At 35.4% G+C, this 27506-nt stretch overlaps 2 protein-coding genes across 8 annotated transcripts in view; one reads left to right on the top strand and one right to left on the bottom strand.

Annotated features, from left to right (window-relative positions):
• Positions 1-8585, bottom strand: part of KIF18A (kinesin family member 18A) — an 83318-nt gene extending 74733 nt beyond the window's left edge. Inside the window, exon 1 of the mRNA XM_019650710.1 lies at positions 8371-8585. The gene's annotated coding sequence lies outside the window, so the exon portion shown is untranslated. The remainder of the gene's footprint in view (positions 1-8370) is intronic.
• Positions 8586-8680: 95 nt separating this feature from the next.
• The window catches only part of METTL15 (methyltransferase 15, mitochondrial 12S rRNA N4-cytidine), a 174027-nt gene continuing 155201 nt past the window's right edge, over positions 8681-27506 (top strand). For 2 of the 7 annotated variants that reach the window (XM_019650716.1, XM_019650711.1), the window contains exons 1-2: positions 8858-10910; positions 13892-14172. In XM_019650716.1, coding sequence (XP_019506261.1) covers positions 13909-14172 — 264 coding nt within the window. In that variant the 5' untranslated portion in view covers positions 8858-10910; positions 13892-13908. The other 5 variants (XM_019650714.1, XM_019650712.1, XM_019650713.1 and 2 more) reach the window with 5 other exon arrangements.

The following is a 27506-nucleotide window of genomic DNA, read 5'->3' as shown; positions in this document are numbered from 1 at the left end:
GGCAACTCAGCTTGGGCCGGACTCGAACCGCTGTTGCTCAGAGCTCAAACCTTTGAGCGAGCTCTTAACCAACTGAGCCACTCAGCTGGCCCAACATTTTTCTCTTTATTGTAAGAATACAGTATATAATACATACAAAAGATATGTGATTAACTCCTACATTGTTCAAGGGTCAGTTGGATACACACACACACACACACACACACACGTTTATTTATTTCACTTTTTGGTTCAAATCCTTCTAATGGCTCTTCAGTTTCTTCAAGGTACAAGCTGAAGTTCTTTTAATGTCCTACATTTTTCACCTGTTTTATTGGTCTCCCCTTTGCTCATTCCAGCTAACACACCAAGCACCCCAGTAGCGTCTTTGCACTAGCCATTGTCTCTATTACAAAGTGCCTCCCTCAATATTTGCATGACTAATTCCCTCACTCCTTTCAAGTCCTTGCTCAAATGTTGTCCTCTTGTCCACCCTCATTAAAACTGCCAAGCCTATTCTTAATCACTGTTACACTGCTCTATTTTTTTCTCAAAGCATTTACCATCTCCTCATAAAGAATGTTTTTTACTTATTTCTTGTGTTTATTATTTTCTCTCTTCTTTCTATAAGTTCTTTAATGGCATGCATTTTTTAAAAAATCTGTTTTGCTTATTGATGTGTTCCAAGAGCCTAAAACATAAAACAGTGCCTGTCATGTGGTAGACACTCTATATATATTTGATAAATAAAATAATGAATACTAAAGGTCCTCTTTTTTTGTTTTTCTTGGTCTTACCTTTTAGATTTTAGATTATTTTCTGGATTGTTGAGGCTCCCACATTGTTGATCTTTGTTAGTTAATCTTTACTTTCCTTGTTTTTAGGTGAGGCTGTCATATAGTCAGACCATAATTTTTAAACCTGCTATCATTGATGTACCCTAAACTTGCATCATTATAGAGCAGAGACTAGGAGCTTTATTCAGAGACTAGGATCTCTAAATACACCAGGGGTATATATCATTTCCATCGCCTTCGTACTTGGGCTAGCTAATTGATGCATCCTTGAAACTATTTTGAACCCAATGGGTCTATGAGATACAGGTAGAGACGAGACTGGTTGTATCAATTTCCACAGCCCAGAGGCTTGCATCCACGATAACTTTTACCAAAGACTGTTGACTAGCCAAAGCTCTCCCTTCATTACCTTGACATGATTCTGAGAAATCCTTTCCTGTTCATTCTCATGACTCAAACTAAAATAGTGCTGGAGCCTTTGTAAAAATCAAAGCTAGGTTTTCTGGGTAGCCTGGCTGTGACTGTATATGGTTTAGCGTCAGTGTTTAAGTTTAAGTGGAAGGCCAGTGTCTAACTAATGTTTTAGGTAAACAGGTTTATTAGCATTTTGAGTGTGTGTGCCATTTAATTTTTTGTATTGTGACATAATCTGATCACTCTCACTGCTGTGCAGAAAACATACTCATACTATAGGAAATAGAGACTGGGTAGGTCATCAAAGTAATATAGACAAGAGGTGATGTTGTTGACTCAGAACAGGGTGGTGGTCAGATTCTAGTTGTATTCTAAAGGTAGAGACAATAGAATTTCCTGACAGACATAAGGTGTAAGAGAAAGATAGGATTCAAGAGTTTGAGTGTTAGAAGAATGGGGTAGCCATTAACTGAGGAGATAATAACAGAGGGTAGAACAGGTTTTTTTGGGGAATATCAGGAGTTCAGTTCTGGACATCTTAAATTTGAGAATTTTAATAGGCGTCCAGGTGGAAATTGTCAAGGCAGCTGGAAAGCAAGTTACGAAAGTAAAGGCTGGGAGGACCTTCAAATCATGGAGGAGAGAATGATCATGTTATATGTTGCTAATATGTTAAGTACTTAATAAGAAGTATCCATGGGATTTAGCAACAGAGAGACCAATGGGAAGAGCAATTTGCCGGGAATGGTGGGATAAAAGCCTGAAGGGGAGAACACTCGGAGAGTGAAGACAGATACTACTGCAAAATGGGCAAAGTGGTGTGGGTGGAGGGGGAAGAAGGGTTAAAAGAAGATGTTTCATTTGTTTTTTTTAAATGAGAAAAATAACAGCAATGATATTGCTAAACTATGTTATAAAACCGTATACTTTTGGAAAGAAATCAAAATAAGGCCAAAGCAACCTAAAAGCAGAAGACATTGGACACAGCACTCCCTTTTTAGGACTCTGTCCTTCCCCAAAAATAGAACGCTGAAGAGGAAAGGTAGTCATTTGGATTTTTACAGTCAGGTCCCAAGTGAATTACTACTCTGCTTTTTCTTCATCCTTGAGCTTCTGTCTAGCCAAGTCCCACAAAGCACCTATACCTCACTTCTATGACCTTGGACAAATGACTTAATCTCACCGAGTCTCAGGTTTCTCATTTGTATAAAAGAGATAACACCTCATAGCACTGTTGTGAAGGCTAAGAGACATAACAGGTATTAAGTGTATTAAGGCATTCAATAAATGTCAATTCTCTTCCCTATCTGCCCCCATTCATGCCTCTTCTTTTTGAAGATACTGGTCCATCTTTTTAGTGTTTCCCAATGGGCTTATGACGGGCACTTTGGGTAGGGCAAGTCTTCCCTTTTTGGAATTGTCCCATGTATTAGAGGATGTTTAGCATTTCTGACCCCTGTCTACTAAAGGCTAGTAGCATCCCACATTCCTTGTGATGACCAAAAACTAACCTCCATATACATTCTAAAAGCTTTGAGAAATATAACAACGCTTTGACTTTAACTGACAGATAAAATGTACACAAATGAAATAGTTAAACAAACATATATAAAACATCAGGTAATTATTTTAAAATAGACCTTAGAATCTCAATGTTGGGAGGCATCTCTTGCTAATTAATTAATTATGAATTCAATAAGTTAATTATTAGATGTTGGAGCCAGACAACTTAGGTTAAAATCCCAGCTCTATTGCTTATTGGTCACTACAGTGGGCAAGTTACTTAACCTCCTGTGGCTCAGTTTCCTCATCTGTAAAATGGGACTAATAATAATACTTACTTCATAGAGCTGTTGTGAAGACTAAGCACTTAGAACAAAGCCTGGCACAGAGTATGCACTACAAGTGTTTGCTATTATTATTATTATTATTATTTACAGTGTAGTGAGGGAAAGCGATATTAACAAAACAGTGATGCAAAAAAGTAAAGGTATAACTGACAAATGCTATAAGGTAAAGAAGGTAAAAGTTAACAGTGTTATGTAAGACTACAATGGGGGAATGGTATAATTAGAAACCTTCCTAGAGGAAGTGACGAGTTGAAGGATGGATAGTTCTTAGCCGGGTTAAAAAAACATGTCATGAAAACTCGTTATGCATTCAATAAATATTGGAGCACCTTCTGTAGGCACTTTTCTAGGCCCTGTGACAGAGAGGGTCAGGAGTATATGTGAGCTCCTATTTTAGATGGGGCAGTTGAAAAAAGCTTATCTAGACTTACAGAGACTGAAGTGAGGGAGTGAGCAAGTGGCTGGGGCAAAAATATTTTAGACAGCAAGTCCAAAAGCCTGTGGTAGAAAACAGCTTGTGCAGTGGACATAACTGGCTAGGTGGTCAATTTGCTTAAATCTTGTTTCTGTTGTTTAGTTTTAGATGACTGTAACTTTATCTATAGCATCTAAAGAGATGCTCAGTTTAGCTTTGCTCAGTCCCCATACACTGGAGAGAACAAAAAAGATGGGAGAGGGTTGCATTAAAAAGATAAAACTGGATAAAGGTGGGGCCAGATTTAGATCTTGAATGTAAGGTTATATAGTTCATATTTGATTCAGAGGTTAATTAGGAATTATTGAAGGTATTTTAGAAGGCGATACATCTTATTCAAATAACATTTCAAGGAGAAATTTTGACAATTACTAAAAGGGTTTAAGAAGTATAATGTCAATTTTAACTTTGTTTTACAACTTGTTACAGATTTTATGAAAGACATCAACCTTAATTTTTAAAGTATCATATTTTCCCAACTTTTTCAAAACAAATGAGTGAATATAATTTTCTTAATAAAAATACCGAAGGTCAACAGACTCACTAGCATGTAAAATTTTGTCTATGTTCAAATATACTGATGTCTTCAGGGATGAATGTGGTTGTTCTTATATTGATAGATGATGTCTGCTTTCTTTTCTAACATGGCTAAGTAAAAGATGTGCCATGTAGTTGATTCTGAATAAAGCACACAGAAAGCAAATTCCTTGACCACATTTACTAAGAAGTGACAAAGAAAAGCCTAAATATTGTAATAATGTGTTGATTCAAAAAATATTTTTCAGATGACTGTTCAGGAGATAGTGTCACAGCCTCTGATTAATTTTGTCCAATCTATTGCTAAGTGGTATTTGTTGACTAGAATCAAAAGAACAAGCTGGTATGATTTCATTGTAGAGACTAAAACACTAAGGAGGAACACTGCCAACATCCTCATTCATTTAAAAGAAAGGTATCTGTCTAGTCTAGAGAGAGTAGAGTATAAAAGGAAGAGTAACAGTAGTTAATGAGGCATTTCACTGTCAATCTAGAAAATAATAGGGTTGGACTATATAATATCTAAGGTCCTTTTCTAGTTCTAAAATTTTATGATTATTGCATATGATTAGAAAAGAGTATATAAGAAAGTGACAAGAAATAACAGCTAATGAAGCTGTATTTTCTTTTTTTACCATTATATCCTTAATACATTGAGGACAGGGCATTTAAATATATAGATGAAAATCTGTGTCACGGGTCCACAATGTGTTAATATCTTGTAGTGAACCTGGTGTATAATAAGCTCTCAAATATTTGGTTAATGAAAAAATAAATTATAAAAAGTGGATAAAAAAATCCAAGAAAGCAATTTACTCATTCAGAGTAGAGGCAAACATACGTTTCTCTAAGAGAATCAACATATTACAGTGCAGTACAATGATTGGCAATGACAGGCAATTACAATGAGGACCCTGAGGCATCAAAAGTTTAAAAATGTGCCTAATTTCTTGTTATACACAAAATTAGGAAAATGAAAAGATAATGTTTTATGTTAATTGTTGAGGGTGGTTAAAACTATCACTTAACAAGGGTAACAATCAGTTTTCTGGGAGATTCACTTACATAGAACAGCTCATTGTTCTGTGTTTAATGAAGAGGTATTAAAATCTAATTCTCTTCAATAGTTGCAAGATAATATAAACCAAGTTGAACAGGCAAATCTTTAACTTTATCTAGCTACTGTTCATCCTAGATAAAATGTAAGGCAATTAAGTTAAAGATTCATCCCCAATTACATGCAAGTACAATACATTTTAATTCACTGACCACATGCCCTGATAACTTCTTCAAAAGCAATCGGATTATGTTATCTCATGTCATTCCGCCTGCTCTAAACTCTTCAATGACTTCCCAGCATAGAATAAACTGTATACTCCTTAGCATGTCTTGTAGGTTCTACTTCTGGCCACTGTCTCCTCCTCTGACCCATTCTTCACCTGTTATCCGCCCCCTTTATTCTGCTTCAGTCACTTTTCTTCTTAGTGTTCCTAAAAAACTTCAGTCTTGTTCCGGCCTTACTGCCTTTGCACTTTCTCTTCTCTTTGCCTAGAATGCTCTACCTTCAGATATTTGCAAATCTTAATCCCTCAGTTCATCATTCAGGTCTCTCTTCAAATGTTACTTCACAGAGGCTTTCCCTAAAGAGTCCATGTAAAATAGTATCACCCAGTCCTTGTGTCTCCAATCCCTTACCTGCTTCATTTTTCTTCCTAGCATCCAGACTAACTAGAAAAAATATATATTGCTTGGTTACATGTTTATTGCTTGTTTCCCCTCTAGAATGTCAGCACTGTGAGAGTATGGACTTCCTCTGTACCCCAGAACCTACCTAGAACAGGACTTGTCAAATATTGAGGGTTCCATATATATTTGTTGAATAAATGAATAAATAAACTAATGCAGATTTTTAAGATATATATACAAAAAAACAAGTGCAAATAGAAGACTTGGCAAGCAACCATTTGTGTTTTTAAGATACATTATATTTGTCTATGCATGGGCTCTCTCAGGAAGAGAACACAGAAACTGACAATGGCAGTTGCGCCATGCTGGGGAAATACGAAGGTCTGGGTGATAGGCAGGCTTACTTTCTACTTCATATTCTTCTGTACTCTTTGGAGCTTAAATAAGTCTAGGTATTTTTATTTCAAAAAAACAAAACAAAAAACTATTGAATTTACTTTAACCACAACTTTCACTTAGTAACAAAACTTCTATTTATGAATACTTTGTATTAAGCTCGTATTCTACAAACAGAAGTATGCTAAGCAATGTACACACTTCTCATTGAATTCCCATTACAATCCTATAATATAGGTATATTATTATCATTCCCATTTTATAGAGGGAGAAGCTATTACAGAGAAATTAAGTTCACTGGATAAAGTCACACTATTGGGAGCATAAGAGATGGGATTTGAACTTAGACTGAATCTAAAGCTCAAATATTGAATCACTACTCTCCCTGATGTAAATACATAATCCCCAGAAATTTTCTTATGGAAGTTAAAAATATATATTTGCCTACTTTTGATACAAATCTCAGGGCCTAGTAAAGGAGCCCTTGAATGAATATTGATTGAAATAAAACTGAAAGTCTATTATTTCTTTATGCTTGTGGGATATCATACTGTAGCTATAGTCACCAAATGTGCTATTAATTGAGAACTTTTGGATTAGGTTGATACAGTGATAACTAGTAACAAATAAATGACGATTATCATTTGAACATTCTATATACCAGGTATTATGGTAAACATTTCACATTAATCATCTTAGTTAATCCTTTAAATAATCATATAAGGTACATACTATTATCGTCCCCATTTTCCAAAAACAGAGACTTAGCTTTAGGATAAGTAATTTTTCAAGATGACATAGCTGGTAAGTGAGGAGCCAGAATGTGGACCCAGATCCAAAGCCAACGTTCCCGTTCTTAACAACTATGCTCTGCTGGAATCAACAGAACGCTTTCAAGTAATGAAACAGAAATGTTGCACAAATTATTTTGAATGTGGAGTGATACAGTTATAAAATATTTCTTAAATACAAACTCAAGCCTGAATTAGATTCAGATTCAATAAACATTTTTTAGGACCAGGAACTATCCTCCACACTGTCATTTATAGTCGCTCTGCAACTTAAGCTTCTTTTTAGAAATAAGTTTAGTACTAGAGTCACTCCCTCTGTTACTTACAAGCATCAGGGAACAAAAATTTCAAGTGCAGGGAAGGGCAGCACTGACATCTGGGCTATTTTTTTCTCCTAGTTTTCACAGAGTTGACAGCATAAAGTCATTTTATGTGTACCTTAATTGCTGCAGGGTATATTTATAGTGGGACAAGATGCACTTTCAAAAAGAAAATGTTATGTACTTGTATGTATTTATTCAGTAACAGAAGAGATTAATTACTACAGTTAAAGGCAGACAATCTTTGTATTGAAACAGACAATTCTTACAAAAAAAAGAAACTTTATAACAAGCAATATCTAGTCTTTGAATAATATATTCTCTAGCACCAAAGTTCATAAATACCTCCCAAAATTCAAACTTGGGGGCTGAATGTGGTTGGGGTAACATTACCAACTAAAACCTGTAGAATGCCTATCACATTCTACCTGATTGTTAACAGTTAACCTAAAGTACATATTACACAGCAAAATTATTCAATTATGGTCAAATCTCATAAACAGCAATCAGCCTTGACCTCTGTGTAAATGAGTCGCTAAAGAGCTCCTAACGGAGAGTCTTGCAAAAACTAAGAACAAACGGTAGGATTGATTCTCAGTCCCCTTCATTTGCACCTTGCCAAGCAGTATCTCTTGCATTCCTCATCTGACCCTCGGCAATCCCGTTAGGCAGTGCTTGCAGGTTTTATCTTGATGCTCAGGGATCTAGGTTCCCCACAGACCTTTGCCTGGACTTTACCGGATAAAAAGTTTATAAATTGGTGAGCCAAGGTCCCTTATTTGATATTTAAGCCAAGAATTACATCTACAGATCTGTCTGAAACAAAACACTCTAAACTTGGAGTCCGGAAGTAACTTTACACTGTAAGGTGCTGGACAATTAAAGTGCTCTGGTAAATTCTGGGCAAGGGACCAAGACGCCCTTTAAAACTTCGACTTCCTCAGAATTTAATGCAGGAGATCCCTGCCCTTCCTGCTGAGCAGTCGAGAGCTCCAGATCAGGTAGAGCGATGCTCTAGGGGGTTCTCGAGTTCCTTCGTCCTTTAGCTTTCTCCCCAGGGACCCTAACCACGCCACCATCCCCACGTTCACTCCCGATTTAACGTTTCCTTGTTTGTCAGCCCACCTGGTCCACTACACATGAGGCGGCGGGACCCCTCCGCTTCCAGCGAGACGGGTCATCAAAAGGTGCGTCCTGAAACCAGACTTTACTCCACGAGTACCTCTCCTTCGTCTCTGCCCCAAGGAGACGATACTGTAACTCCTCACTTCGATGTCAGCCCCCGACGATTCAAACTCCACCAAAAGATTCAAACCCAAGCCAGCTTCCTCAGCGCGTCGTTTCATTGGCTGCCGTCTTCGTGACGTCATCACGCCGGACGTTGCCGCGGCGCGCTCCAGCCTGGCGCTGGGAGTCTCCGCCGCGGGGCCCAGCGGAAGCTGCCCGGCTCCGCGTCACCGTGGCAACGCGCAAGGCTGTTTCCGGAGGCGGTGACCGCGGTGGGCGGGGCTAGGCCGGAGCTGCAGGTGGGAGTCAGCCACCTGGGATCCTCAGGCTATTTCCAGATCCGCGGGCGCGAGCCGCGGTCCCAGGGTTCAGGGTGTGAGTGAGACGGGTGCGGCAAGGGGTTGGTGTGTGCCCTCTGCTAGAGGGAGAGGCGGAGCTTGGTGGGTGTGGATTAATGGGTTCTGGGTTTTATTTTCTCCTTTAGTCTATTGACTAGGAAGGCCTCCAAAGGCACAGGTAAAATGCTCTGGAAGGTTTGGGGACCTGTTCCTTCCATCCACTTTCACTTGGACCGAGCTGGGGTCAATTCGCCTCAATTAATTTAAAGTCCAGGGCTTTTGGTTTGAGACCATAGGCTTCATTTCTCAGGACTCCTAGGCCTTCTCCTTTTAGTGCTGTCAGTGAAACTATTTGGTGTTTGGGTGTTTTTTACCTTTCTTTCTCATGATGGCATTATAAAATAAATTCATTTAAATTTATTGGCCTAGTTCATTATTGGTTGTAGTGGTTTTCTAAAGCCCTAGGTTGTAGGAATGTACACTTTAAAAAGAAAAAAAAAACAACCCTGAACAAATGGGAAATATGTTTGCTAAAATAACTATTTGTCAAGAAAGTTTTAATAGAATTTCAATGTTCTTTTTATTACCATTATTGTATTCCTTTATCCAGCAATTACTGATTGTAGATTTTAGAGACATAATGGCCCACAATTGTGTCAATATCCCTGCCCTCTGGGAGCTTATAGTCTGTGATTCTCTATCACTATATGAATAGGATGGCACAGCACTGATGCAGAGTATTATAAGTGGAACAATGTATGGAAAACCCTAATAATATTTATTTCCTGTTGAAGAAGATCAGAAGCACTGTGTATTGTATATGATGCATATTATATGATTGTTTCTGAACACTGGATAGTGCATCAATAAAGCTACTAATTGCTGGCTGTGTTACATATATCTTAGCAAATACGATAGTTATTTGTGTGACGCTGCGTTTGGCAATAAAATTGAGAAGCCTTTTTATTTTATTTCAGATATGCACTCACTCTATAGTACTTTACCTTTGACGTCTCAGGCATTTTATTAACTTTATATATGTTATCTCATTTAATTCTCAAAACAGCCCATGAGATGCAGGTACTATTTATTTGACTGAAGAGAAAACTGAAATTTTCAGAAAATCTCCAAAAGGAAAATGTTTTTCTTGAACTGTACAAATCAGCTGCTGGTTCAGAATTGAGTAATTTGTGGTATACTTTCCAGATTAAGTGATATTAAGATGCTATCTTAATCTAGTCCGAGAAACGGCATGTTTTACCAATTTCTTGTAAAATTGCATTGATCACGGTGATTAAGTAGAAGTCTTAAATTTCGTCGTTTTTGACGCCCATATTGTATAAGGGTTACCAGTCTCACAGGTGTTTCCACACCTAACCCAAGTACTTATTTTACATTTAACTTTAAATTCTGCCTTGCACTTCCCATTAAGCAGTGTTCAGTGTTCAGATGAGGTCCGAATTTTTAAGGGATGCATATTTAATTAAAGCAGATAAATTTTAACGGTATAATCAATACCATTCCTGTGCCAGCTCTCAATAGTTTGGCAAGACAGTGAGTATAACAGAAAGGATGAGAGACCAGTGTATTTAGTAACGAAAGAAGGAAAAACAACCGAAAAATTTAGAAACATATAGTGCTAAGGAGACAGAACTTCCCACCATTTTAGAAATTGGAGTATAACGACCTGCCCTGTTATTTAGAACACAGAAATTGAACATAGGTTCGTAGTACACTGGAAAAGAGTGGAGATAAGTATAAAATGGAAAATTAGATTTAAAGTTGCATCAGACATTATAAAAATGTAAAAGTGAATTTAAACCTGGCAATGTTCATGTTTTAACACACCCCACCCCAAGGAACACCTTTTGGAAACCCCAGCATGCCTGTAAGACCCTTTGGCAGCTGGGGGCTGGAAACAGCGGAACGAAAGGCAGGCGTTCCTCGGTTGCTGGGGCGGACGAGGACCCAATCTGTCCGTCGTTTCAAGTTTCCCCCAGGGCTTGGGACCAAAGCGTGCGGCAAATTCAGGTTTTCCGGCACCGTAGTGGTCGTCGCCGACCCGAATTAGAGGCCAACTGAGAAATCTTCATGCCTCAGGTGAGGAGAAGGTGGCCGAGTCCCAGGAACTCTCTGGGAGCTCACCCCACGCCTTTGGGGGGAACGTCCAGGGATCGCCGAATTCGCTCCAGGACAAAGGAAACGCACGCCCCCTGCCCCTGCTTCCTCTCCTCCACACTCATTCATTCGTTCGAGTTCAGAAGTTTCTAAACAGTTTTCCTGGTCAGAGTGAAATTGTTAGGCAAAAAGATGCATTCCCCCCCCTTCCCTTTAGAACTTTCACTTTCTTTGCGTTTGGGCTCCAGCCTCCAGGTCGGGTTCTGGCCTTAGGAATTAAGTTTTCAAAGTTTTCTCTGCGGGGACAGCTGACTGCAATGATGGTAATTAGTAGTACTGCTGAGAAAGTAGTTTTCAAAAGTACCACTCACCTTTGTGCTTCCACAGTTAGAAGCGTTAATCTGGCCAATGTCGTGGTCTCCACAGCTTAAATTGAACTTTCCTGGCAGAGAAAAGTCAAATGACTTACCTACAGAGTTGACTAGAGACCAGGTGTCCTGACTCCCTGCTTCCCTTCCTGTGACCAGAGGGAACTTAAACTATCTTAAATCATTTAGGGTGGCAGCTTCTTAGCCAACTGCTGGAATGCTCTGCGTTATCTGGTAGGAGATTGGGCTGCAGAGGCTAGGAACTCCCTTTGGAGCTTGCCCCCTTCCATTTTTAGGGAGGTATTCAAGGGAACATCAAAGAGGAAAATTAATTATTGTGGTCCTTTCTCCACGTTGATCCACGTTAGTAGCCAGTTAGAGCATAAAAAATCTTCAGGCTTTTTACCTGGAACATAGTTGAGTAAATACATAGAAATCAAATACAGAGGAAAAGAAATGCTGGCAAAGGAAGCATTTTTTCTGTCCTACTTGATTTTTCCCTGTGGCTCTGATTCCTAAATTGGAATTGATGTTTTTGTTGTTGTTTGCTTGTTTTTTAAAAATATCAAAACAATGTAGATTGATTAAAGACTTCAGATTGCACTATTTAGACCTATACATTGTATGTCTTCTGTTGTGTACTCCAGAGTATTTCCGAGTGGAGTGGAGGAGCGTGCAGTAGGATATATTGGCCCCTTAAAAAAAATGAAAAGAATTCATGAGATACTACAAATACATAGAAATCATGAGATCCTACAAATACATAGTCAATGTAATTAAAATACCGTTTAATTACATAAGTGTTTTAAATAGTGCCAGGCTGTGTTTATAGCATAAAAGTTAAGGCTCTGGGCATAGAATGCTGAAGTTACAGTTCTAGCTTTATGGCTCTCTGGCTATGGGTATGTGACCTTTTGGCAAAGTACTTTTCTATTTTCCTCATCTTTAAAATGGAAATAATAATAATACCTATCTCTAAGAGTTGTGGTAAGGTTTGAATGAGTTAGTACATGTAGTGTGCTTAGAATTGTAAGTGGTACTAAGTAAGTGCTCAATAAATGTTAACTTATATTTTGAAAAATGTTAGAAGTATTAGAGAGGATACTTGAGTTTACTTTGTATAAGCTTTTTGAGAAACATAAGGCATAATTTTTCATTTGGCTAATTTATCACTACTGAACAACTAAATTTTTACTTAAAGCACTCATTTCCAGCCTATTTTTCTTTTCCTTACTTTTCCTGTGTCATGCCACATGATTCTGTGGACTATATGTTTGGTAAAGTTGATACATCCTCACGGTAACATCTTGTTGATATTATATTTACATAATATAAAAAATATAGATGTGTATTTCTTCTGCAGTCATTACATGTGGTTAACCTTTCAACATTATTCTTCATTTTCTATTGCAAAAGGAAGAGAAGGCATATTTAAGCAGGATTTATGTTTCTTGAAGTATTCTGAGAATATAATTTTTGATAGGGTTGGTCAGATAGGTGAAATTTCCTAAAAGCAAGGTTTGATAAAAACATTAATTTTGTAGAGTCTGGATTTACCATCCTTTTTTTTTTTTTTTCCCCTTTTCAGAAAACATTTCTTAAGCACCTAGTGTGCATTGATTTTGTGGATGTAAAGGTGTGGTCTTTCCCGTAAATAACTCATAATCCATGAGGAAGGAAGAGTAGTGTTACCTTGGTGCTTACTGTAGTAGTATCAAAAACGTTGCTTGCAACCAATTGGGTAAAAAGTGTGTTTTCAGAAGTTCTGTTAATATATTTACATAAATACTTTTTTCCCTGCATCTTAAAGAGTTACAAATTGCAGTTAAAATGGAACAAGTGTGAAAAAGTGAAGGGATATATCAGCTTTTTATTTACTTCTTTTGGGGGACATACAATTAAAACAAAGGTGGGAATGAAATGGCAAAGTGTGCTCAGCAGATTGTTTACAAAGTTATAGTTTAAACTGAAATGATGCTTTGTTCATATAGGCCATGCTGAGAGGATCTCGTCAAAATATCTACGATAAGTCTGCAAGATTTTTACCTTTCAGGGAGAGACTGATCACCTGTCTTTCTTTTTGGATGTACATGCATAGTCTTTTTCCAGGGATAGTTTCCCAAAGTTAAATTGAAGATTAAGATTAAGTATTATGAGAAAAAAAAAATTGAAGAGCTAGAAATGAAAAATCACCTAAACTTAAAATAGGATAATATTTATAATCTCTTCAGTCATCCAGATAGCTTTTTCAAATAGACAGTTCTAATGCATTGAACCCATTCTTTAGACTTAATTAAAATTCCTAAAAAATTTTATTTCAGAAAAATGACAAGTAATTAATTTTCACATCTCTGATGGTTAAAACATTAATGGTCTTAGAGCTTATCAGGCCACATTAAAAATTATATTTTCTGATTATTTCTTGGGTTGTTTTGGGTTCCTTGCTTTGCATAAGATTAGTCCCCTTCACTTGTTTAGGATGATGACCCTTACATATTTTTTTTTGTGTGTTAAATATTGCATATTAATGTGCTTCCCCCAAGTATTACAACATTCTTAAGGAATCCAACAATCATATTTAAATTTCTTTTCTAGATTTGTTGACCTACAGAATGCTTCGATACCCATATTTTTGTAGAACCTATAAAGAATTTCTTTCATGCTGGTTGGAATCTGGCATGTTTAATTTAGGTGTCTGGCCAAAAAAGATACATGCTACAGCAGAAAGATATGATGAACATGAAGCCCACGAGCAAACATATCAAACTGGAGCTCAGGAGTTTCACAGATCTCAAGGTTCTGAAGTGATGACTAAATTACATATTCCAGTAATGGTGGATGAAGTTGTTCGGTGTTTGGCACCACAAAAAGGGCAGGTAAGTTGATTTTTATTTTTTAATACTTTTTAAATTGAGATATAATTTATTTATCTTAATGTTCACAGTTTTAAAGTGTATGACTCCATGGTTTTTAGTATATTCACAGGGTTGTGGAATCATCACCATTGCCTAATTCAGGAACATTTTTATCAGCCCAGCAGGAAGCCCCATAACCCATTAGCGTTCACTCCCCATTGTTCCCCTTTCCTTGGCTCCTGACAACCACTAATCTGTTTTTTGTCTGTATGGATTTGCTTAATGTGGACATTTTATATAAATGGATTCATATAATATATGGCCTTTTGCATCTGCCTTCTTTTATTTAGCATGATTTCAAGATTCATCCATATTGTAGCATGTAACTATATTTCATTTATTTTTATCCCTGAACCATTCCATTGTATGGATATGCAATGGATTTTTTTAATCCATTCATCAATTGATGACATTTATGTTTCCACTTCGTGTTATTGAGAATAGTATTGCTATGAATATTCATGCATAAGTCTTTGTGTGCACAATATGTTTTCATTTTTCTTGGGTATACACCTAGGAATGGACTTGCTGGTTCATATGGTGACTTTATGCTTAACTTTTTGAGGATCTGCCAAACTATTTTTCAGAGCTGATTAGTTTTGTCAAATAACTGTTTAAAAAAAAAAAAAGAACATTACATTGGCTAATTGGTTAGGGTATAGAAACTGAATTCTAGTTTATCTTCTTGAGAATTTTAGTATCTTTTCAGGAATGACTGGAGACAAAAGTAAGGATCTGAATTCCTGTTCCCTGTTTTCTTAGACTTAGTTTCCAACTTCCATCTTCTCTTATTCAGAGTTTTTCAGAGAAACAGGACCAACACAGGATGTGCAACAGAGTGTGTGTGTGTGTGTGTGTGTGTGTGTGTGTGTGTGTGTGTGTGTGTATGTAGAGAAAGAGAGAGAGAGAAAGATTGATTGATTGATTTTAAGGAATTGACTCGTGATTATATCTGGTTAGTATGTCCAAAATCTGCAGTCAGCTCTCAGGCTGGAGACCCAGGTAAGAGTTGCAGTTAGAGACCAAAGGCCGTTTGCTGGCAGAATTCCTTTTTGTTCTATTAAGGCTTTCCGTTAGATCGGATGAGGCCCACTCACGTTATGGAGCAGTATCTGCTTTACTCAGTCCAGCAATTTAAATGTTAATCATTAAAATAATTCCTTCACAGAAACATGCAGAATAATGTTTGACCAAATGTCTGGGCACTGTGGCCCAGCCAAGTTTACACATAAAATTAATCATGACATCTGCGTTATTTATAGTGTTTCTGGCAGGATTATATAAGGCCTTAGATATGAAATGTTTTAATATCTATAAAGAGATCACAAAAATGTTAGGTGATATGATAGCCAAAAAAGAAAAAGTTAGAAATTTTCTGAAAATTAAGCACATTTATAAAAGGAAAAAAAAAATCTTTATTATAGTAAATTTTCTTTAAATGTGTTTTTATAACTTAATATTGATACTTTTTTATCGTGCTGACTTTAGGAATATGATCTCTTTTTCTAGAAGCTACTGTTATTACCTAAATTAGTTACTTTCATTTTAAAAGCATACCTTGCTGCTTCTTCCAGCATATAGTGGTTTGGTAGTTAAGAGTAAAGATTCTATAACTGGACTGCCTACGTTTGAATCCATTACCTAATGTGCATATGGCTCTTTTTTTTTTTTTAAGATTTCTTTAATTTAGAGCAGACAATTTTCATGAAGTAAGTGCTGAGCTATATGCATAAGGTATGTTAGAATGGCTGGACGTTGTTCATATACAAGCCATTAATGCTACGACTTAGGTTGCTTCATAATAAACATATTCAGTTTACCTTCGCTTCAGGCAGTATAAATATAACAAAATAAACCCAGTGTTCTTAAATGAGATTATATGTATAAAACATCTAGCTCAATGCTGTCATTCACATAGTAGGGATTCCACAATGTTCATGAAAATGTAAATGAAAAAAATAAGTTAGATAAAACTTCCAGTTAAACATGATTTCATCAAAATGAAATTCTCTTCATTGTCTTTGAAGAATCATAATTAGAATATAGTTATTACCAATACCTAAATGTGAGTTTCAAAAATGTATATATATGTGAGAGGGGAGGGGCAGTTAGTGAAAAAAGAAATAGAACTCAATTCAATGGTTTGAATTTGACTCTGGACCAAGAAACGAAAACTCATTGTATAAATTTGGTGAAACCTAGTAGCAAAAACCAAATACAGTAAAACCTTGAATTGCGAGTAACTTGGTTTGCGAGTGTTTTGCAAGACTAGCAAACATTTCTAATACGTTTTAACATGGTAAATGAGTGATGTTTGCAATATAAGTAGTTTGTTTCTGGAATGAATTATGCTCGCAAACCAAGGCATTACTATATTTATTTTGCACTAGCCCAGAAAGTAGAAAAGCAACCAAATGAAAACAACCCCCCCATAAGTCTTCTACTAAATCAGTATTGGATCTGTGTTTTTTTTCTACAACCAAGTGCGATAAAATTAGAGGATTCTAGAACTTGACCTACCCTGCTGTTTCATTCTGTTCAAGTTCCTGACAAATGTAATGTTGGTTTATGTTGACATTTCCATTGTTCTGATTTGAGTTGGGTTTTCTAGTAACTTTTTATAGAAAGTTTAATTTTATGAATGTAATTTCTGGAAGCTTTCATGTGAGGTACACTTAGAGACAATGTTATTTCTTACCTTTTCTGCTGTCTGGCAGACAGCTTTATTCACTATTCCCTTAATCTTCAAGTAATAAAGAACTGGTGACAGTCCTTGGACAGGAAAGGTCTTCATTTCTTCCAGAATCCATTATTTGCTTCTTTTGTTCCTGAGCCTTTTCCCCAAAATCATTTTCCTTTGCAAACTATGAGTCATACATTCACTTGTATCAATCACCCCCGTAATTACTGTTTTTCACATCACCTTCAATAGTGAATTACAAATTAAACTTTTGATCATAATGGGAACTTTAAAAAATACCTAAATGTCGTTTTGAGTGAGACCTTGGTTATCTAATGGTTATTTCTTTTTCTTTAGTATTTAAAAGGTGCTTACCTAAAGAAAATAATTGATTTTGGGAATTTCTTTTACCTCATAGCCAATTTACAACAATTAATTTAGATTTGCAAATACATGCAAAATATTTATGAGGTTGAATTAAAACAAAAAAGAAATTTCCTCTTCTCTTTTGGGAGGTACAGAAGAAATTTTTTAAAAATTATAATTCTGCCTCCTTGCCCAGTTTTCACTGTTTCATTTTCTGGGTCAATAACTTTTTGTAAGAATGTATTACTTATTATAAAAACCTTTTTCTTGCTCCTAGAGATGTTTTAATTGTAGGCTACCTTGGTCAATTTTTCATCCCTAATTTCTGAAAATTGGAGAAAATAAGCATGATGCTGCCTATTTGAAGATGGTAGCAGGTTGGAGAATATCGGAGACTTGGTATGCTTTGCCATTAGTAGTGTTAATTTAGCTTGGGACTTTGGTAGACCTGTAAGAGTGAAACGTTATGAGGGAGATGATATATATGCAAGGACTAGTACCAGCAGCTGTGTAATTTAGATCAGTAACTTATCATGGCTGTGCCTCAGATTCTTCACCGGTAAATTGAGGAAATACAACCTACCTCAGTATGGTCACTGGGAGGATTAGATGAGTGCGTGTATGTAAATTGCTTAGAATGATATCTTCCAAGTACTATGAGCTCTGTAAACATTAGCTGTTATTATTATGGGGATAGGAAGGGTCAGGGTTAGTAGCTAATACAAAAAAATTCCAAGAGAAAAATTGCCAGCATACAGCAAGGTGGAAATAAAAGTTCCAGCAAAGGTGGAACCTGCATGCCTGGAACTGAAAAATACTGTTTTCTCTGTCTGGAACTCCCCTCAACACCATCTTTCAGGTCTTGAGTCACATTTCAATTTCTCAGGGAAGCGTTTTGTGAGCCTCCAGAGGAGGATGCCTCCATGTTATACATTCATGGAGTCACACGTTTTTCTTTTATAGTACTTATAATAACTTATAATTAGGATTTTTTATGAGGTGATTTGTTCAATGGATATCTCTTTTAGATTGCCCTTCATGAAATCATAGACATGTCTATCTTACTTACCATTACATCTTCACTGCCTAGCACAAGACCTATAACATGGTTGGTTTGTAATGATTTTCAAGTGAATGAATAAAAGTCAAAGTAAACAGGAGGACAGATTGAGGCACTGAGAAAAGGAATACCTCTTGAGTACTGAGGTAGCTTCTTGGGCCCAAGACTTTTGCATGATTCTAGCCTCAGTGTGGCAGGCCCAGTCTGATGAAGTAACTAGAGAAAGCTGGGGAAGGAACAGATACTAGGACTGAGATATGAGCTGGCATCCAAAGTAGATTATGATAAATACCAAGCCAAAGTTATAAGGTTGGGTTTATAAATATTCAAAGTAACTATCTTATCTATATTGATATTCTAACATTTAATATTTCATAATTACTGGATTTACCAAAGTTGTCATGGTACCAGATATGATAATTTTCTTTATTAAAAAATTAATTATGCTCTGTATAATGGATTTTTTTAAAGATCAGCAGCAGTATTTCTCTTTTTTTACTTGAAGAATTTTGTAATCTTAAATGGAGAGTAAACAGCAAAGAGAAAATCCTGAGGATATATGTTTGCTTTCTTTAATGCCAATCAATCACAGAGAGGAGGAGTTTAATTTATTTTGTTTTACGTACCTCAATTTATTGAAAAAGTTAGGAACTTTTCTAAGAGATAGCACCAATGCGATAGCACCTGTAGAGAGATGCATTTTTTCTTTTTTTTAAGAATATTAAAATTTCAGATGGAATGGACTGTTTCAAGATGTAGTGTTTCCTTTCTTTTATTTTTTAAAATATAGGTTTCTTTTAAGCAAATTTTTATTTTACATTTTAGTCTACCATTGTTTATTTGAAAATGTTTTTATTTCTTAAAAAATCACGTAGCTAGCTAGTTAAGTCATCTTTGCATCAAAATACCTTCTGGATTGTGATATTTCCAGCATTGCGCTGGTACATATTTAACACCCGGTCTTAGAGTCGGGGTTGGGTGTGGATTTAAAAAACAAAACAAAACACTGATTTATAGTTTTTGGACATTTCCATGATTTCTATATTCCTACCATAGCCCATTTAAAGCTACCAACCTTGTGCTACCAAATGTAGTAGAATTAGGAAGAAATATGTACAGTTGGCTCTCCCCAGCTGGTGTGAACAACACCGGATATGACGCTCATGATTAATGCTATTTGATATTAGTGGATTATATAATGGTAAAAAATTTTGTCTGACAATTCTGAAAATTGGTATGGTCTGTAGAGTTTTATTCCTTAATTCATTTGACATTCTCTGTTTAATACTTGTGTTTTATGTTTCTCCATCTGGGAAAGTGCCATGGTGTAACCACAGAATACTGTTTTTCATATTTTCAACAGCAGAATTTTCCTTGCTCTAATAAACAGTTTATCCTAAATACAAAACAGAAAAGAAACAGTGTTGTATAGAAGAAATTTGTTTATATAATTTACTTGTTATAAAGTCAATTATGGAACAGTGAGGTGTTTTGTTGAATGCAAAACTTTGAAATCAACATCAATATCTTTTTTTTTTTGCACAATTTGGATTAACACAGATAAATAATTATAAAATGTAATGTTTTATTCTTTTCAGTAGTCTTCCTGGAATCTTGGCTTAATTTTTAATTAAATAGAAGTGGTAAGAGATTTTAATTAAATCCAAAGAGGACATTGTATGTTAATAAATATATTAATTACAGGTTCAATACATAAAGAAGATATAACAATTATAAATATTTATTCATCTATTATCAGATCATGTAAAAATGACAGAATTGAAAGGAGGAATAGACTACTACAACAATAATTAGAGATGTCAATATTCCACTCACAATAGTTTATACAATAGCCAGACAGAATAAAAGTAAGGAAATAGAAGACTTAACACAATAAATCAACTAGATCTAACAGACCTAAACAGAACATTCTACTTAACAACAATAAAATACACATTTGTCTCCAGTGCACATGGGACATTTTCCAGGGTAGACCATATGTGAGATCATAAATTAAGTCTCAGTAGATTTTAAAGATAGACATATGAAGTGTCTTCTCTGATCATAATAGGATGAAGTTTGAAATCATTAACAGAACAAAAACTGAAAAATTCATGAATTTGTTTAAATTAAACAATACATTCTTAACCAATGGATCAAAGAAGAAATTACAAGGGAAACTGGAAAATACTTCAAGGTGAATGAAAACAAAACACAATGTAACAAAACTCAACACACCATCAAAAGTGGTGCTAAGGGAGAAATTTATAGCTATAAACACTGATATTAAAAAACAAGAAAGATCTCAAATCAATAACCTAACTTTGCCATTTAAGGAACTAGAAAAAGAAGAACAAACTAATCCCAAAGACAGCAGAGGGAAAGAAATCATAAAGATTGGAGTAGAGATAAATGAAATAGAGAATAGAAAAACAGCAGAGAAAACCTAATGAAACCAAATTGAAGGGATCAACAAAGTTGAGAATCTTAGATTGATGGACTAAGAAAAAAAGGAGAGAAGACTTAAATTACTAAATTGAAATGGGATATTACTACCAATTCTACAGAAATAGAAAGGATTATAAAAGATTTCTGTGGACGTTGTATGCCTCCAAATTGGATAACCTAGATGAAATGAACAAATTTCTAGAAACACAAACCCTACCAAAACTAAATCATAGAGAAATAAAAGAAAAAAAATTGAATATTTCTATAGCTAGTAAGGAGATTGAATCAGTAATCAAAAATCTCTGACAAAGAAAAGCCATGGACCTGATGACTTTACTGGTGAATTCTACCAAACATTTAAAGACAAATTAATACCAGCTCTCCTCAGACTTTTCCAAAACTGAAGAGGAGAGAGTACTTCCTAACTCATTCTATGAGGCCAGCATTACCTTGATACTAAAGCCAGACAAGACACTACAAAGACACAAAAATTCTCAACAAAATAGTAGCAAACAGAATTCAGCAGCATATTAAAAAGGATTCTACACCATGATCAAGTAAGTTATTCCTGGAATGGAAGAATGGTTCAATATACAAATATTTGGTAAATGTAATAAGCCACATCAACAAAATGAAGGGAAAAAGAACCATGATCACCTCAATTGAGGTGAAGAAAAAGCATTCAACAATACTCAACACCCTTTCATGATAAAACACTCAACAAATTAGGAATAGAGGGAAACTACTTCAACTTAATGAAAGTCTTATATAAAAACCCACAGTGAAAACAGTAAACTCAATGGTCAAAGACTGAAAGCATTTCCTTTAAGATCAGGAACAAGGCAAAGATTCCTGCTTTCACCACTTCTATTCAACATAGCACTGGAAGCTCTAGCTGGAGCAATTAGACAAGAAAAAGAATGAAAAGGCATCCAAATTGGAAAGGAAGAAGTAAAATTATCTGTGTTTGCAGATGATATGATCATATGTATAGAAACCTGATAGATTTCATACACACAAAAATGTTAGAACCAATAAATGAATTTAGTAAAGTAGCAGATATTCAATACAAACATCAATATTTATGAACAATCAACAACCTGAAAAGGAAATTATAAAAAAAATTCCATTTGCAATACATTAAAATGAACAAAATGCGTAGGAATTAACCAAGGAGGTGAAAGATTTGTACAATGAAAACTATAAAACATTGCTAAAAGAAATTAAAGAAGACATTAAAAAAGTGAAACACATCTCATACTCATGGATTAGAATGCATAATATTGTTAAAATGTCAGTACTACCCAAAGTGTCTACAGATTTAATGCAATCCATATCAAAATCCCAATAATATTTTTGCAGACATAGAAAAACCCATTCTAAAATTCATATGGAATCTCAAGGGACATTAAATAGTCAAAACAATCTTGAAAAAGAAGATCAAACCTGGAAGACTTGTACTTCCTGATTTCAAATTAAGTATAAAGCTATAGTTATCAAAACTGTGTACTGGCATGAAGTCAGACATATAAATCAATGAAATAGAATGGAGAGTCCAGAAAGAAACCCTGGCATAGTTGGTCAAATGATTTTTGACAAGAATGTGAAGATCATTCAGTGGGGAAGGGACAGTCTTTTCAACAAATGGTGCTGTGAAAACTGGATATCCATATGCAAAAGAATGAAGTTGGACCCTTACCTAACACCTTATACAAAAATTAACTCAAAATGGATCAAAGACCTAAAATACCTAAAACTAAAACTCTTAGAAGGTGGAGTGTAGCATAAGGAGTATAGTCAAGGTATCATAACAGTTATATAAGATTTCAGAGGGTTAGTAGCTGAGGGAGGGGGGGTTATCACTTTGGGAGGGGTGTAAATGTCTAACTATGTTGCTTTGTACACCTAAACAAAAACAAGCAAACAAACAAACAAAAAAACCTCTTAGAAGGAAACAGGAGAACAACATTAGATTATGGCAATGATTTCTTAGTTATAACACCAAAGGCACAGGTAGCAAAAGAAAAAAATAGGCAAATTGTACTTCATTAAAATTTAAAAAGTTGTGCATCAAAAGACTATACATGGAATAAAAAGGCAATCTACAGAATGGGATAAAATATTTGCAAATCATGTATCTGATGAGTTTTTTTAAATTTTTTTTGTAAGATTTTATTGGGGAATTGGGGGAGGGTTACAGTGTTGGGGAACCGGGGAAAGGGGAACAGACAAGTTGCTGTCCTTTTGTTCTTCAGTCTAGTTGTGGAGGACGTTGCTTCACTGGCCCATGTTGGTGTTATCATTGCGCTCTTCCCAGGTGAGGCAGTCGCTCGCCGGCCACTCTCGGTGGCTCACGGCAGCGCATGAAAGTGCACAGAAGCTCACTCCTGCTGCCGGCCAGCCCCAGTGAAGCCTACGCCCCGTTGTCAGCGGCTGACGGCAGCTCAGCTTCAGGTCGAGCTGTTGTTCACCATCTTAGCTGTAGAGGGCGCAGCGTTCACTGGCCCTCATGTGGGATCCGAACCGGGCCCTGCTGCTCAGAGCTGGCGTCCCAAGCCAAGCCAACCCCTAACCAACGTGCCACTTGGCTGGCCCTGATGAGGTTTTAATACCCAGAATATATAGAGAACTTCTGAACTCAACAACCAAAAACAACCAACCTGATTAAAAAATGGGCAAAGGAGTTGAATAGACATTTCTCTAAAGAAGATGTACAGAATGACAAATAAGCACATGAAAAGATGATCTACATCCCTTATCAGGCAAATGCAAATCAAAAGTACAGTGAGATATTACCTCATATCCATTAGGATGGCTACTAGCAAAAAAACAAAACAAAAGCAAAAGTAAAAAGCTAAAAACAGAAAACAAGTATTGGTGAGGATGTGGAGAAATTGGAACCCTTGTGCACTGTTGTGGAAATGTAAAGGCGTATTGCTGCTGTGGAAAACAGTATGGCGGTTCCTCGAAAAATTAAAAATAGAATTATCATATGATCCGGTAATTCCACTGCTGGGTATATATGCAAAATAATTAAAAGAAGGGCCTCGTGATATTTGTATACCCTGTTCATAGCAACATTATTCACAATAGCTAAAATCTGGCATTAACTCCAGTGTTCATTGATGGATGAATGGATAAACAAAATGTGTTATGTACATACGATGGAGTATTATTATTCAACCTTAAGAAGGAAGGGATTCTGGAATATGCTACAGCATGGATGAACCTTGAAGATATTTTGCTAAGTGAAATAAGCCGTCATAAAAAGACATACTATATGATTCTACTTATATGAGGTATTTAGTTTGGACAAAATTATAGAGACAGAAGGTAAAATGGTTGTTGCCAAGGGCTGGGGGTAGGGGAATGGGGAGTTATTGTTTAATCGGTACAGAGTTTCGTTTTGACAAGATGATATGAGTTATGCTGATGATGGTGATGGTTACACAATGTATTTATTATATATACTGAATGTATTTAGTGCTTGCCACTGAAATGTACACTTACAAAAGGTTAATTAAGATGGTAAGTTTTACGTATAATTTAACAAAATAATTTTTTCAATCAAGTTACCTTTCTGAAGAAAACATAGTTCTTTTTCCTGTTGCAGATTCTCTGTCTTGCACATTTTTTCCTATGTATACTTCTAAAGTATGTCTTTAATACCTATATGAGTATTTGCAAATGTAACACAGCTAAGCAGGAAGATTTGAATGGATCTAGACAGGGATCCAAAGAGGAAATAGTTACTCTAGAGCACACCTGGCTTCTCCAAAGCATTTCCAGGGCAGTGTCTGATATGGAAATTTCTGTTCCGATACAATTATGCAAAATCCAGCCACTCTGATGAACTTCTTAAATAGATAAACATCTATCTGCAACTCCTTTTTAAAGAAAGAAGAGCTACAAATCCATCATCTCTTCCATCTAATCTTTTCAAAAATTTTTATTAAATTTATTTGGGTAACATTGGTATGTAAAATTATATAGGTTTCAAGTGTACAATTCCATCATACATCATCTGTATATTGTATTGCGTTCACCACCCAGAGTCAGTTCTTTTTCCATCACCATATATTTGACCCCCTTTTATCCTCTATTTTAAAATACCATTAGTGTTGGATTTTATGATTAGTTTTGTGTTTATTATATGCAATATTAATGACATTTGTTTTGCTATCTGTTACTTGGGCTATTATTAGCATTTATAGGTGGCTACACAACCTGGTGGTATGTGAACATTTTACATATTGTTAAGGTATTTAAAATCCCTTAAGGAATCAATATTAGTGAACACAAAACAATTAGATGATTAAATATGAAATTCTTATATTTGATCATTTAATAAAAAGTTTTTTCTTATCAAATTTTTTTGTTATAAAATTACAGCTTACCAAAACTGTAATGTGTATTAGTTCCATCTTATTCACTCAAAGTAATACATACAGAAATTGCCCTTAGAGTTTTGGGGTGGAGTCATATGGGAGTACCCATCCCACGGATAAATTTAGCATCTTTTCTCTAATGGCAAAGTATATAGTTAATGTTATTTATAAAATGCTTGCTCATATTATGTTACAAGAAATGTGAAAAATTGATGCAGAAATTAGTTTCTTTTTTTCAAATTTTACTTGGTATATATAAAGAAATAATGTCTTTATAGCTAAATGAGCTACTCAGTCATGCCAAAATGTTATAGTTTCTTTAGCAGTTGTTTAAAATTTTAGAAGTGAATGCATTGTTTATAACTAAAAGGAAAATAGCTTACTCATGCTTTTTTTCCCCATAATGATGTAGTACTACTTCAAATATTTATATATATGTATTTTATACACATTTATGTAAGTAAATATGTATACTTACATTATATTGGATTCGTTTATATTGCATTATATTGGATTCTTTATTAATTGCAGTGTATTTCTTGGATGTATAATATACCCACCCTTTCCAGTGAGTCTAGCATCCAGGAGAATATTCTTGCTTTTCTACCATTGAATTAATACATTTTTATCACTGGATATAACTCACTTCATTAAAGTTTAGAAGCAAATTACAACTAGAGAACGTTGATAAATTAGGCCAATAACTCATTACATTCTTTGACCTATGCAATGTCTTTAGATTAGCATAATTTGGTTGTTTTTGTTACCTAGAAGCTGATTCTTCATTTTTGCTATGAAAATCTAAAGACTAAATGTTTTTTTGTTGTTTAAAATTTCACTAAATTAGAGATTACAGTTTTAAAAATCATTGGTCCAAATGTAACCTCAAAATGAATGTGGTTCCATGGTTGTGAAAAATGATGTTCTTCCATGTCTAAAAGTCAGCCATATATATTGCATTTATAAATTGATTTAAGAGCCGTTTTTCTAGTGCTGTAAATAAGAGACTCAGGAAGAAAACAGGTCCATTCTGTAACAAACTCATAGAAAGAAAAAAGAAGGAGAAACAAGTGAGGTTTTTCTGTTCACAAAGCACATTCACATGAGTCATCCTGGGTACTGGTTACTCTATTTAGGTCAGCACTAGTCCCTGATCAATAGTCTAATCATAGTTACCGCAAGAGGCTAGGTCCAGTGGTTCTGTCTTTTCCTATTGTTTTTCTAAGTATTGAGTATGATTTTTGTTAAGAGTGGTAGGAAGTGTACCTTGACCTTGTGAGTTCTCTTAACATTTTATTTTACTCTTCTTCCACTACCTTCTCCTCATATAACAAACTACTGAGCTGTAAGTATCATACTTAAAATATTATTTTATAATAAACCAGGTTGCAAAGCTTTATGGTGACTCATCTTGTTGTAATGTTCTGTGAACTCTCTCTCTTACTTTTTTTGTGGGTGCTCATTTTTGTCTCCTTTGGGTGAAATAAATACCATTTATCAGGAGGTAATTTACATATAAAGATTTTATTTACTTTGATCAATGTCGTCTTAAAAAGTATGTATGTGCATTTTTTTGTGGGAACTTAGTTTCTCTTGTTCTTTATAAACTTTTTACTTGGTTTGTTTGGGTCTTCGATATATAAGGTGTTATATATCTAATTTAAGCATATATTTCATCTTTGACATGTGAATTTTCTCTGTGTGGTAACCAGTATTATTCTATACTTAAATTTCCAGGTAGAACCTATTTTTTTCTTTTGTTGTATATGTTTTTTCTTTCTGGAAAGCAAAAGAAGTTAACTCTGAATATTGGATATATTCATAAAGGTGGAGGATTTTCCACAGGAGGCCAATGTATGCTGGGAAGAATATTGTTAATAATAACAACATAGGGTTGTATAAGATTTTACTGTTTGCAAAGCACTTTCATATATTATTGTCTGTGTTTTTATTAGTACCTATCTCAGTAGCATTTGGTACCAAAGTATCATGTTAAGTGTAGAAAGGAGAGGAAATATTTCCAGTACTTCTGTTCTAATGGAACCATGTAGTAATAAGTGATATTGGTTGGATTTGAATACTTCTAGCTAATAATCAGATTATGCAGTGTGCTCTTTTCCTAGACTGTTGGTGTTAGTTCTTATATATCTAGTGGTCAGCCTACACGATCATTGGGACCTGTATTAGGCCCCTGAACCCCTTAGATTAGCAAGTTTGGCCTCCTTGTCCTTGGAGAATCGATCACTAGCCTCCACAGTGCACTAGGGACCATGTCAGGGCTCAGGTATTTGGAACACATTATGCCGCTTTTGACATCACAACACTGAGCAGGAGTCCTGACCCACTTCATTGG

This window comes from Hipposideros armiger, unplaced genomic scaffold (genome assembly GCF_001890085.2).
Source record: "Hipposideros armiger isolate ML-2016 unplaced genomic scaffold, ASM189008v1 scaffold_145, whole genome shotgun sequence".
Lineage (NCBI taxonomy): Eukaryota > Metazoa > Chordata > Mammalia > Chiroptera > Hipposideridae > Hipposideros > Hipposideros armiger.
This window is presented reverse-complemented; position numbering and strand designations above follow the sequence as displayed.